The sequence below is a fragment of the Lepus europaeus genome, chromosome 16, assembly GCF_033115175.1.
Source record: "Lepus europaeus isolate LE1 chromosome 16, mLepTim1.pri, whole genome shotgun sequence".
NCBI lineage: Eukaryota > Metazoa > Chordata > Mammalia > Lagomorpha > Leporidae > Lepus > Lepus europaeus.
The window spans coordinates 87277459-87290769 of NC_084842.1; the positions used below are offsets into that span (position 1 = coordinate 87277459).

Genomic DNA, 13311 nt, shown 5'->3' on the forward strand with positions numbered 1-13311 from the left:
TCCAGGGTGAGGGCTCCCCCGTGCGTTCACCCCGGGGAAGGAGGAGCGCCCCGGGAGTGCTCTCGGAGGAGCCGGCTTGGCAAGCGAGCCCCGGGTGCCTGGAGATGAAGGGTCAGAGGAAACAAACACGGAGTTAATTAAAATTTATGCACTAGCCAGAGGCCGTCTGCTCATCAAGTCACGGAGAGAGGCCCGAGTTATGGGGTCATAGCTCTTTATGTCCCTCAGAGGAAGATTCTGGGTAAAATCGATCCAAAGCCGCCGGCGCCTGGTTATGCGGCCGGGATCAGCCCTACCCAGTCGTGTTGCTCGCCGTCTCCAGGCCTGTACAGCTGCCTGCAAACTCACCGTGTGAAGAAAGAAATATTTGGTTAATGGCAGACTCACTCATCCAGTCCCCAGACTGCCTCAGATCCATTTGGGAATTAAGCAGGGATTCAACTTGACAGCTAATGACTCGAAGTGCAGAAGCGGTTCACTTAGCAGGGTTTTGTTCCCCCTTTAAAAATGTATTCTTTTAGAATCTTTTTGGTCGTTGGAATTACCGAGCCACCGAGGGAGCGGGTGGCGGGGTGCACAGCAGGGTTATGAGTTGGACGGCCACTGCCGCGGGGTCCCTGCCTGGCAGGCAGATGTCACACAGCTGCTGGTTTGGTGGGGGCATGGTGATTTCCAGGGGCTCTGCAGAACTGTTGCTGTCCAGCGACCTTGGAGGGGGACCCCTTGTTCAAGGAGGCGAGGGTGCCCCCTCTCTGGAAGAGACGTCGGAGCAAACACCCAGCTGCTGAGAAGGAAACAGGCCAGGGGGAGATCCTCGGGGAGAACCTCACAGAGAACAGGAGCAGCAGGTGCAAGGGTCCTGGGGCAGGGGCGGTGCTGGCAACAGGGCCCATGGCAGCCAATCCGGCTGCCGTCTGGCTAACCCCACGGCGCTGGCAAGCAGCCCGACCTCCCCGAGCCTGGCGCTCGCTCCTCTTCCTCTGTGACAACCGTTTCTAGAATTCTCGAAGACGACGCTTTCACCGAAGCCTTCATTGTTCACAGGACCTCTTCCGGAAGGGTGGACTCCATTTCTTTTTAATGAAATGTTTATTCATGTCTCATTATTTATTTCATTTATTCATTTATTCATTTCTCATAAGGTCGCGTTGGGCCTGAGGCGCACTGGGCAGGACTTGCTGGCCCCTGGGGTTTTATTCAAAGCTAGGGACCACGAGGAGGGGCCGCCTGTGACATCAGCGTCCCACACAGGTGCCGGTTCAAGTCCCAGCTGCTCCGCTTCTGATCCGCTCCCTGCGCATGGCCCTGCGAAAAGCAGCAGCAGGTGGCCCAGTGCTTGGGCCCCTGCCACCTACACGGGAGACCGGATGAAGCTCCTGGCTTCGGCTTCGGCCTGGCCCAGCTCCGGCCACTGCAGCTATCTGGGGAGTGAACCAGCAGGTGGAACATCTCTCCGTCTCTGCCTCTGCCTCTCTCTGTAACTCTGCCTTTCAGATAAATAATTAAAAAAAAATATCTCGGGGAATGCAGGCCATGGCTGACGGCTCGCGAGCCCCAGACAGAGCAGGGGGCGGAGCCTGCGTGCTCCCACAGCCGCCTGCTCGTGTGCACGGCTCAGCGCACGGCTCGGCGCCTTCTCTGAATGTCGGCTCCCTGCACCCAGCAGACGAGCGGCCGAGAGCTCACTGCGCCCAGCAGACGAGAGCTTCCTACCCCTGCAGCCGCCGGTGTATAAGAGCCACCAGGGCTGGTCCGGGAGCTGTGTCCCCGCTTGCATTTCTGTTTCTGATGCTGTGGTTCCTCCGATGACTCCAGAGACGTGTCAGTGCGGGCTGAGAGCAGTGGCATCCGCTTGGCTCTAAGAACACTCCCTCCCCTGTCCCCAGCACCTCTTGGGGCGCTGCCGACTCCTCCCCTGCTGTCCGGAAGAGCTCCCCCAGTAGCCAAAGCCCACGTGTTGGTGCTTTCTTGCTTGTTTGGCTCATTCCCGCACGGCTGTGTGCTAGGGTCTATTCTCTTGGTATTTTTTAATTTGAGAGGCAGAGAGCACCAGCTACCCATGGCCGGTTCACTCCCCGATGCCTGCGACAGCCAGACCTGGCCGGAATCAAAGCTGGGAGCTGGGACTCGGCCCAGGTCTCCCACATGCGTGACGGGGACCTGGCCACTGGCGCCAACCCCCCACCGCCTGTCTGGCAGTGGCAGGCAGCTGGAGATGTGAGCGGGGCTGGGGATTGAGCCCAGGGACTCCAAGACGGGACACGGGTTCCATAACCGACATCTTAACCACTCGGCCAAAGCCTACCCCTTTTTAATGGTTTTTTTTTTTTTTAGAAATTTTTTCAAGATTGATTTATTTCCTTCAAAGAAAATCTTCCATTCGCTGGTTCACTCCCCCAGATGGCCGCGATGGTCAGAGCTGGGCCAGGCCACAGCCAGGAGCCAGGCGAGACCTCCAGGTCTCCCACGTGGGTAGCAGGGTCCCTGTGGGAGCTGCGGGATTCGCCTGCACGGTGAAGCCAGGACCGTGCGCAGCCCACACCAACAGGCTCTCTGCATCCCTGGGCCTCGTCTCTGCTGCTGGGACCCATCCCCTCGCCCCTGCTGCCGCTGCACTGGGCTGGCCGAGATGCCCGCTGGCCAGCGTGTATTTATTTGTCCCAATACCTGGTAATCACGTCAGTCCTGATTGAATTAGACGAGCGCGGAATGCTGAGTGGGTGCCGGCCTTTAGCGGCTTGGGTGGCTCTGGCCAGCTGCTGCGTCTCACCTCATTAACCGTGATCTCGGGGGCGGGGTGGAAGGGTGCTGGGCCCTGGGGCATCGGAGATACCTTGTTCTGTTTTGACGCTGAAGGCTCCCTGCCTGGGCAGCGTGGGCTGTCAGGGACAGGTGCCAGACCTCCCTCCAGCACTCCTGTGCGAGCAGTTCCTCGGTCACAAGGTGGTCATGGGACTCGGGGTGGGGGATGGGGAGCGGGGGTGGGGGGACAGTCTGCCCCACTGCACGGTAAGCCCAGAGGCACGAGGGCTGCTGCCCACACGTGGCCGTGCGGGCTGTGGCAGGCCCCGCTGTGGGTGCAATTCAGCTCCTTTGTGGACTTGGCTGCGGAGCTGAGGGCCAGGGAAGTCTTGGGATCGGGCGGAGGTGCTGGTCCCTGCCAGGAGCCAGACAGGGGAGGCCTGGAGGCGGGCCGCTGGGGGCTGGGCACACAGGCAGCAGGTGTAAGCATCCAAGCCCCTGCAGGAAGGCACAAGGTCGGGGGCCGGCAGGCAGGGCCGGGGGCAGGTGAGGGCCCCGCTGCTGGCTGGGCACTGCCACCTTCCTGCCGTGTGCTCACGTGGAGAACGCTGCAGCCCGGAGATGGGCGATGTCTCTGTCGCTCAGCAGAGAGCAGGACTCCCAGAGCCAGGCAGACCCACAGCCGTGGGAGCCGCCCGCTGCGCGAGGGAGCCGGGGTATGGATACCCCCGTCCCCGCCTGCCACAGGTTGAGTGTTCCTCCCACGGGCATCCGTCCCCTGGCTCTGCTGGTCTGTAGCACGGGAAGCCTAAGGGGCCGTCTTGCAACAGCAAGAGGGAGTCCTCAGGCCAAGAAACACAGGTGGGCAGGTGCATGCTGGGAGGGAATCGGGAGAGCTAATCACTCTCACCAATGCATAGAGGGCGTGGCTTAGCCGGAGCTGAGACTCGGACCCCGGATGGAGCAGGCATGCAGGGAGGGGCTGGCCCTCCTCGCCTGAACGCTGTCCCCTGTGGCTGTTGCCAGGTGTGCATCGTGCAGAAGCGGGACACGAAGAAGATGTACGCCATGAAGTACATGAACAAGCAGCAGTGCATCGAGCGGGACGAGGTCCGCAACGTCTTCCGGGAGCTGCAGATCCTGCAGGGCCTCGAGCACCCTTTCCTGGTCAACCTGTGGTGAGTGAGCCCACCTGGGCGCCAGCGCTTCCCGGGCGCCGCCCCGCGCAGCCGGCGCTGTTTAGGGAGAAAGCAATGGCGCTTCCTCTCCGGGTCCAGATGTCCGTAATACTCTGTCGGCTGCCTTTCCGGGCTCCGTTTGAATCGTAACCCTGTTCTCTTACCTGGTGAATAAGAGCTGAAAGTGGATTCTAAAAGCCTCTTTGGAACACTTGAGTGGATGTACGGGATGCCGTGGGAACGCCAGCGGGGTCTGCCCGCGGAAGTGCAGAGCTGGGGGCAGGGAGGACCACCGGGCCCCGAGGTTTCTCACTGCACGGGATGGCTGGGCGGTGTGCACATACACCATGCCAGGTTCTGCCAACACAGCCTGTGCGGCCTGCCCTGGTCGGCGTTCTGGAACTTTCTCTCGGTCGCACTTCTGGCCGTGAGCTCCATTTTAAATTTGCATCTGAAAGCCCGGTCTCCAGAGTTGGTGGTTCCCCACCTCTGGGCCTGGCACATGCCGTCCTGTCTTCCGAAAGCACTCCTATCCCGGCCCCTCTGGTGTCTCCTGGATTCCAGCACATTCCCACGTGGGCCTGGGAAGCCCCTGGGCCAGGGGCCGCCGCTGACCCACAGGCTGGGCGAGCGCCCAGCATCGTCTCCACTTGACCCGACCGCCCCAGCCACGCCCAGACACAACCCACGCTGTTGGCTGAGCTGCCTGCTCCACCAAGAAGCAGCCAGAATCAAGGGCCGTTCTCGGTGCTGTGGGTCTGAGGGCCAAGCCAGCCCCCGGCTGTTGGAGGCACTCAGTAAATGCTTCGTAAGCTGGATCTGGGGCAGGACAGGGGGCTCTGGGGAGCAAGTCCTGTCTCCTTGGTGGCCTGGTGGCCCCGAGAGCAGCGAGGGCAGCCCGGGTGGGGAAGCCCAGCCTCGCCAGCCCAGGGGCTGGGATCAGGGCCAGGGAGGGGCACAGACGGCCCCATCTGGGAAGGTCAGGTGGGCGTGGCACCTGTCACCGACGCAGGTCCTGCCCTGGGAGCAGCCAGCAGGTCCTGGCCTCAGTCTGAGGGACAGGGGTGCCCCTGTGTCTCCACGATGCTCCAAGTGCGCTCCTGTTCCAGTGAGGGGCAGGGGATCTTTTGAAGGTAAATTTCTCCTGACACAACAACGTACTTGTGGCAGGATGCACACTGGGCAGCAGCAGTCCTCCAGGTCCCAGCACGCCGCATGATGCCTGCCTATGACCACTCTGTCTTCCCTCGTACTTCTACCGTCGGCCACAGACGGCCACGTGTGGCGCTGGTGGACAATCCACACGTGGCCCTGCTGTGTCCTGCTTCTCCAATGACGGCAGGTGGGGGCGCCACAACCTTTGTGGGTCGTGCGTGTGGCTCATCCCATGCCCCTCTTGGGAAAGACGTCCAGCCATCTCACCTGCGTCGTGTGCTGGCTGCTTAGGGCCGTCTGTGGGGACCCTGCCGATGTGCACGGCACTGAGAACAGTGTCTCCGTCTCTGGCCTGCGCTCCCTCTGTCGAATGGGCCAGAGGATTGGATGCATAACTGAGTTTGTGTGACATGTGTCAGTGCTGTGTGACATGTGTCAGTGCTGTGTGACATGTGTCAGTGCTGTGTGACGTGTGTCAGGGCTGTGTGACGTGTGTCAGTGCTGTGTGACGTGTGTCAGGGCTGTGTGACGTGTGTCAGTGCTGTGTGACATGTGTCAGTGCTGTGTGACATGTGTCAGTGCCGTGTGATGTGTGTCAGGGCCGTGTGACGTGTGTCAGTGCCGTGTGACGTGTGTCAGTGCTGTGTGATGTGTGTCAGTGCTGTGTGATGTGTCAGGGCTGTGTGATGTGTCAGGGCTGTGTGACGTGCGTCAGTGCTGTGTGACATGTGTCAGGGCTGTGTGACATGTGTCAGTGCTGTGTGATGTGTCAGGGCTGTGTGATGTGTCAGGGCTGTGTGACATGTGTCAGTGCTGTGTGACGTGTGTCAGTGCTGTGTGATGTGTCAGTGCTGTGTGACATGTGTCAGTGCTGTGTGACATGTGTCAGTGCTGTGTGACGTGTGTCAGTGCTGTGTGATGTGTCAGTGCTGTGTGACATGTGTCAGTGCTGTGTGACGTGTGTCAGGGCTGTGTGACGTGTGTCAGTGCTGTGTGATGTGTCAGTGCTGTGTGACGTGTGTCAGTGCTGTGTGACGTGTGTCAGTGCTGTGTGACGTGTGTCAGGGCTGTGTGATGTGTCAGTGCTGTGTGACATGTGTCAGTGCTGTGTGATGTGTGTCAGGGCTGTGTGACGTGTGTCAGTGCTGTGTGACATGTTTCAGTGCTGTGTGATGTGTCAGTGCTGCGTGACATGTGTCAGGGCTGTGTGATGTGTCAGTGCTGCGTGACATGTGTCAGGGCTGTGTGATGTGTCAGTGCTGCGTGACATGTGTCAGGGCTATGTGATGTGTCAATACTGTGTGACATGTGTCAGGGCTGTGTGATGTGTCAGGGCTGTGTGATGTGTGTCAATACTGTGTGATGTGTCAGTGCTGTGTGATATACATGTCAATGCTGTTAAGGGGTACTGGTGTGTGATGCATGTTAAGGCTGTGTGATTTGTGTCAGTGCAGTGTGTGGCACATATTAAGGCTGTGTGTTGCATGTCAGTGCAATGTGTCACACATGTTAAGGCTGTGTGATGTGTGTCAGAGTATGGTGTGTGTTAAAGCTGAGTGATGTGTGTCAGAGTATGGTGTGTGTTAAAGCTGTGTGATGTGTGTCAATGCAGTCTGTGGTGTGTATTAAGGCTGTGTTATATGTTGCTTGTGTGCAATGTGTGGTAGTAATGTGTCATGTGTCATGCATGCCAGTGCAGTGTGTGGCACGTGTTAAGGCTGTGATGCATGTCAATGTTGTGTGATGTGTGTCGATGTGTGTTATGATGCATGTCAGTGGTGTGTGACGTGTTACTGGTGTGTGATGTGTATCACTGCAGTGTGTGGTGTTTGTTAAGGCTGCATGATGCATGTCAATGCTGAGTGGTTTGTGTTAAGGCTATATTATGCATTGTAGGGTGTGTGATGTGTGCTAATGGTGTGTGATATGTTGTGATGCGTGTCAGTGGTGTGTGATGTGTTGCTGGTGTATGATGCATGTCAGTGGTGTGTGTGACATGTTGCTGGTGTGTGATGCATGTCAGTGCACTGTGTGGTGTGTGTTAAGGCTGTGTTATGTGTTGCTGGTGTGTGATGCATGTCAGTGGTGTGTGTGACATGTTGCTGGTGTGTGATGCATGTCAGTGGTGTGTGTGACGTGTTGCTGGTGTGTGATGTGTGTCAGTTCACTGTGTGGTGCGTGTTAACGCTGTGTTATGTGTTGCTGGTGTGTGATGCATGTCAGTGGTGTGTGTGACGTGTTGCTGGTGTGTGATGTGTGTCAGTTCACTGTGTGGTGCGTGTTAAGGCTATGTTATGTGTTGCTGGTGTGTGATGCTTGTCAGTGGTGTGTGTGACATGTTGCTGGTGTGTGATGTGTGTCAGCGCACTGTGTGGTGTGTGTTAAGGCTGTGTTATGTGTTGCTGGTGTGTGATGCGTGTCAGTGGTGTGTGTGACATGTTGCTGGTGTGTGATGCGTGTCAGTGGTGTGTGTGACATGTTGCTGGTGTGTGATGCGTGTCAGTGGTGTGTGTGACATGTTGCTGGTGTGTGATGTGTGTCAGTGCCGTGTGTGGTGCGTGTTAAGGCTCTGTTGGGGGGGTTCCCGTCAGAGCAGCCCCTCCCCGGGCTCTGCTTTCTGACGCTCTGCTCGTGGTCTTTGAGAGCCAGCAGAGCAGTGGCAGACACACGCGGTTCACACAGAAGTGCTGGCAAAGCGACCACAGGAGGCAGCACCATGAGGCCCTAATGAGCATGGGATGGGGGAGTCGCTGCCTGGGCCCAGTGTCCCCGTGTGCTCATGGACATAGCATCGCCGTGTTGGTTGCTAGCGCTGTTTTGAGAGTCAAGTGAGAAGCAAAGATACAGACGTATTCTTTCCGTAACTGTGAGAGGTTATATGTTCGTGTGTGTGTGTATGTGTGTGTGTGTGTGTATCATATGTGTACAAGGCTACTTCAAAAAGGTCCTGGAAAATCCATGCTGTGAAGGAACTATGGATGGATTTCAAATGTTTTTGCACCAAAATAAACTTAGCTCCTAACAGCATTTTCCATGAACTTTTTGAAGTCCCCACATATGTGTCTGACAGCAGATGGGTGATGAAGAGATACAAACGTAGGTGACAGGTAAATGATGGGTGATTGACAGCTGAAGAGGAGTAGATGGATGGTGGACGGTGGCCCTCGAGCTGCTCTTAAAGGAGAGGAGTGGACGCTGACAGCGGGCAGTCTCCTGCTCTCATCTCTTTCTCCCGCCATGCCCTGAGACTTCTGACACCTGCCATGGTCAGGCTCGGGCCACCACCTTGTCCACCCTGCACTCCCAGGGACCACGCTGCACCTCATGGGTCCCCTTGCTACAATCAGTAACCTCTACAGTCTCCTGGGACACTCTTGTCCCCGCGGGAAGGTCCTTAGCGAAAGGGACACGAGGGAGACAGGTGTCTGTTGCTGTTCACGGCCAGCATGCCTGGCGTCACTGGTGACTTCAGCTTGGGCTCTGAAGAGGCTAGATTTCCAGAACTGCCCCTGTGGGTAGTGTGGGTTTGCCACTGGACAGTGGGGCAGAGCCGGGGGCTGGGAGTGTGGGTCCAGGCTGCACCCTGACTCTGACACAGCCCCGTGCCACCGGAAAACCTGTGTGAGTGGCAGTGGCCAGTGAGACACTGGGCTTCGGCAGGGCAGCCCTGGACCTGGGCCTTGACCCTGGGGTGCCAGGCAGTTCCTGGGGGAGGCGGGGAGGCCAGCGGTCCACTGCGGAGGCCCTGGGATTTGCCGAATGCTGTGTGGAAGAGCCGGGACTCCCAGTGGTGCCGAGAGCCTCGGTGCTCTGTGTTCCCCACCCTTTGCCAAAACACGTGCCCGTTCCTCTGAGTGCTTGCTCCGTTACTGGAACCCTCCTTGCCCCACCGCTGTCTGGAAGTAGTAGTGTCAACACTGCTGTATGTCAACCACCTACAGCACGCCGCTCGTGTCATCCTTTGTCTCGGCTGATCTCAGCACTGTCCTTCCACGCGGGTGTCCTCGCCCATGGTTTGCAGTGGAGAGGCCGAGGCCCAGGGGTTGAAGAGTGTGTGTGAGGGGACAGAGCTCAGGGGAGGCAGTGCTGGGCTGTCACCCACGGTGTGGGTGCTCCCCCCATGGCTGACCCTGGGCTGGCGGTGTGATCTCCTCCAGCCTGCAACACTCCCGAGGCTCTAACACTCGATGCTCACGAGCCAGCGGGAGCCAGCCAGGGACACGGCCTCACCCACGCGGAGCGTCCACCTGCCCAGTCTGGACAGTGAGGCTGCAAAAATTCCAGTGGCTGCGAGTGTGGGTGGAGCCCAGGATCCTGGCAGGCACTCGGGGAGCGTGTGCAGGAGACGCTGAGAGCCCAGAGTGAGAAGAACCAGGGCGGGCTCCCCAGGAAGGCCCTAGCGCTCAGAGCAGGTCTCCAAGGCAGACGGGGTGCAGGGGGGGAAACTGAGGCTCGGAGAAGCTGAGTGAGGTCCAGGGCTCACGTGCACGGGGATGGAGCTGGAACCACCCCCAGCCTGCCTGGCTCCGGAGCCTGCACGTTCTGGAACGTAGCAGTGCCTTCCTCTTTCTCCCCGACGGGGCAGATTGTCAGAAATGCTAAGGAATCCCAGAGGGAAATGGCACCAGCCGTTGGGGGTTTAGCCTGTCTGGTACCTGGGCATCTGCACCTGTGTGCTTGGCTGTGATGTGTGGGGGCCAGGGTATTCCCAAGCATGGAACGTGTGGGGCTGGGCCTCCGTCCTGCCTCTCTCTGCCCCCTGTTCTGGTGTTCCCCGTCTGACACTTAGACAGCCGGTAGCCGGGACAGCGCCTCCTGCTCAGGAAGTCTGGGGTTAGACAGCCTGCAGGCTGCTTTGTGGACAGAGATGGGGATGGGAGCAGGAGGACCACACGTAGAAGAAGAAACCACACGGGGAAAGCAGGTGCACTCATGAATGGCTCAAGACAGTCCCGTCCCCCCCCCCCCCCCCCCGTGCTCCCGCTGCGTCTCCTGGCCAGTGGCAGGTGGGAGAGGAGGGGGAGGGGTGTGGCCCATGCTCCCCCACCCCCACCTGCCCACTCCCTCCAGAGGCCTGTGTGTCCTGGACGCCCGTGGAACTGAGGGCCAGCAGGAGGCGCTCCAGCACCCAGACCGCAGCAGCGTCTGCCCTCAAGCAGGCGACTTGGCAGTCGAGTGGCCGCTTGCACTTGCGTGGTGCGAACGGTGTGAGAAGCAGGCAGCAAGTGGCAGTGTCCGCTTAAGCGTCCCCCTGCAAGGTCCTGAGTCCCAACATGGCAGCCTGTCCTCTTCCTCGCCGGCAGGGCCGGTGCCTCTGGTTCTCCTGTATGCTCCGGGGGAGGCGGCGGCAGCTGCTTCCTCGCCCCTAGAGGGGGAAGGGAGGCTTGAATAAAACATCTGTCGGATGCGTGCTCCCCAGCTCCCCCCACGCCCTCCTCCCATGCCGCCACCTGCCGCTGCCCCGGCGCGTCTCAGCCAGGAAGAGAATTGCAGGAAGGACCCTGCCAAGTGCCCGCCCTCTTTCCAGGTGGTGCTGGACGCCTTGACATCCCGCAGAGGGGTGACGGAAGGCCCAGTGTCACCGCCATTTCACCTGCCCGAACTGGTGCCCATATGGGATGCCGGTGCCACAGGCAGAGGATTAACCTACTGCGCCATGGCGCCGGCCCCCAGAAGTGAGCTTTCCCTTCGTGTCCCTGGGGCTAAGAGCCAGGCCAAGCCAGGATTCACAGACCCGTGCCTGCAGGAGCAAGCGGGTACCGAATGAGTGAAGGTGGTGGGCGTGACGGATGCTGGGGACCGCAGCTGGTGGAGCTCGTGCGGCCGATGTCTCGGCATGTGGGCGTGGGCTGGTGCGGGGTGGATCAGCCTCCCTCTGGGCTGACTTGTCGTCCTCTGGCGACGGTAGGTGGATTGGCGGCTTTTGGTCTATAAGCTTATAGACCTTCTCCTCTGCAGGAAGAGGGGGGGGGAGTCTGTGGGGGGCAGACGCATGCAGGTGCGCGGTCTGGCCATCTCTCTGTCACCATCCCCTAACACCTTCTGCAGAGCATCTATCACCAGCACAAACAGCCCGGCAAGGTCTACCTGCTTCCTGCCGATGGAGCCCCACCAGGAGGAGTGCGCCGCCCTCGGCCGCCGGATCTGACCGTGTGGAGTTCACTTGGGAGACGCTGAGGGAGGTGGACCAGGAGGGGCAGTGTCTGCTTTCCCAGCGGTCACACCTCTCTGCCTCCCGGGGGGTTGCGTCAGCAATGCCAAGGATGCTTTCCGTCCCACATTCTCCTAAGAGGCTCTGCTCTTTGGAGTTCATTTTGAATTTTTACCAATGTCTTCTGCAGACCCATCAGTGCTCAGATGTTCGGTTTCCTTGATCTCTTTTCTTTCATTCATAAATATTTATTTATTTTAAAGGCAGAGTCACAGAGAGAAAGAGAGAGGGAGAGAAAAAGAGAGATCTTCCATCCACTGATTCATTCCCCCAGTGGCCACAATGGCCAGACTAAGGGAGGGAGCAGGAACTCCATCTGGGTCTCCCATGTGAGTGGCAGGGACCCGAGTACTTGGGCCATCATCTGGTGTCTTCCCAGGCACATGAGCAGGGAGCTGCATCGCAAGTGGAGCAGGCGGGACTTGAACTGGTGCTCATGGTGGGTACCGGCGGCGCGGGCGGAGGCGTAACCCGCCGCACCACAATGCCGGCCCCTGGCTTCCTCGATCTTAAACTGTGGTTAACCAGTGTGTAGGACAGTAGAAGGGTGCACCGTCTGCCTGGAGTAAGTCCCGCTTCGTCGTGTCCCTGGTGGAACAGGCGCTGGCTTCCTGGTTGCTGCCGAGCAGGTGACGTGGACAATCATGACGACGTCTGAGGTCGCGTGCTCCTGCGTGTCCGTCTCCTTCCCGCTCGCCTGCCGGGTGCCGACTGGCGTCATTCAGGCTGCCCCATCCGTTGGCCTCCTGTGTCCCAGAGGTGGGAACTTCCAGAATCTGTGAAACATGAAGCCGGATGCCCCGCGACGGCCCAGTCTGACAGCTGCCAGTCTCGGCATCCCTGGGCGTCAGCCACGCTCCGGATCCGACACTTTTTTGAAGCTGTGACGTTGCATCTCCGGGCGGGTGCCTCTCAAGAAGCCACAGGTGCAGGACGCTTCTCGCCACCTTCTCCCCAGCCAGTTTGTGGATTCGGTGGTGGGGGAGGGGAGACGGCAGCACGGAGTTGCTGGAACACGCACGTCTGGGCTCCCAGTAACCGAGAGAGTTTCTTCCAAAGGCTTTTGGCCGCGGGTTCACTACGTGCTTTGGTTGACATCCTGCAGGACCGGGGGGAGAACGGGATCTGTCCACTTCTCATCCTGGCCTCTCCAGGGATGGTGTCGTCACCCCCTGCCTGGGAGAGAGAGGCAGAAGAGGAGGAAGGAGGCCCCGGCGGAGGGAGGGGTGTAGACCAAGCCGGGTTGCTGGACTGCCATGCGATGTCCAGACCCCGCATCCTCACTGTGCGTGGAGGTGGCCCATGGGGGCGGCAGATCTCGGCGGTGTGGGGCTGGCCGGAAGCTCCTGCCGTCCACGGAGTCTGTATGGCCGTAGCAGAGCCCGTCTTTCCTCCTAATTATGCTCATTTGCATGCAGTGCAGTGAAAGGGAAAACCAGCCTCACCCACCCGACAATCTCTGCCTTGCCTGCGCCCCTGAGGTCTGCGCTGGGAGAAATGAGACATGCGGGGAGCCAGGAGCCAGGCGCGGCTCCTGCGTTCGCATGGTCTCCCCAGGGGAGCCCCGGCCCAGCGGACGGGGGCTTGCGCTGCCTCAGCCACAAGTCTGGCTCCGGGGGGCGGGTGAAGCAAGTATCATGTTCATGAAGGCTGCAAGCCGGTTGTCTGTACGGAGGTGACCCAGGCGGGGCGGGTCTGGTAGGAAGACTAATGAGGCGGAGCCGGGAGAGGTGCCCGGGGACAGAGTGTAATGAATGCATTCCGTGCTGTGTTGGCATATCTTTGTTGCTGCGTGACTGTAATGTTTGGAAACCCATCGGCATCCTGTGTGGTTTGGAACCGCCCCCACCCCCCCATCCTCCGTCAGCTCTGTGAATCCTCGCTCCCGCCTCTCCGGATTCGTCTTCCGACTCAGTGGAGCGCCTCGTAATAGGATTTCATCCTGCCTCTGTAAGTGTCCTTGTTCTCTTCCCTCTGCTTTTGCTGCTCCCCTGAGCTTAAAGACGTTGTTGAATTAGTGCCCCT

General features: G+C 59.3%; 1 protein-coding gene across 2 annotated transcripts in view; it reads left to right on the forward strand.

Annotated features, from left to right (window-relative positions):
* STK32B (serine/threonine kinase 32B) overlaps window positions 1-13311 on the forward strand; it is a 238843-nt gene that overhangs the window by 70171 nt on the left and 155361 nt on the right. The window contains exon 3 of one of the 2 annotated variants that reach the window (XM_062213250.1): window positions 3769-3920. In XM_062213250.1, the coding sequence (XP_062069234.1) occupies window positions 3769-3920 (152 nt within the window). Of the gene's footprint in view, window positions 1-3768; window positions 3921-13311 lie in introns of those variants that run through there. The other variant, XM_062213251.1, reaches the window with a different exon arrangement.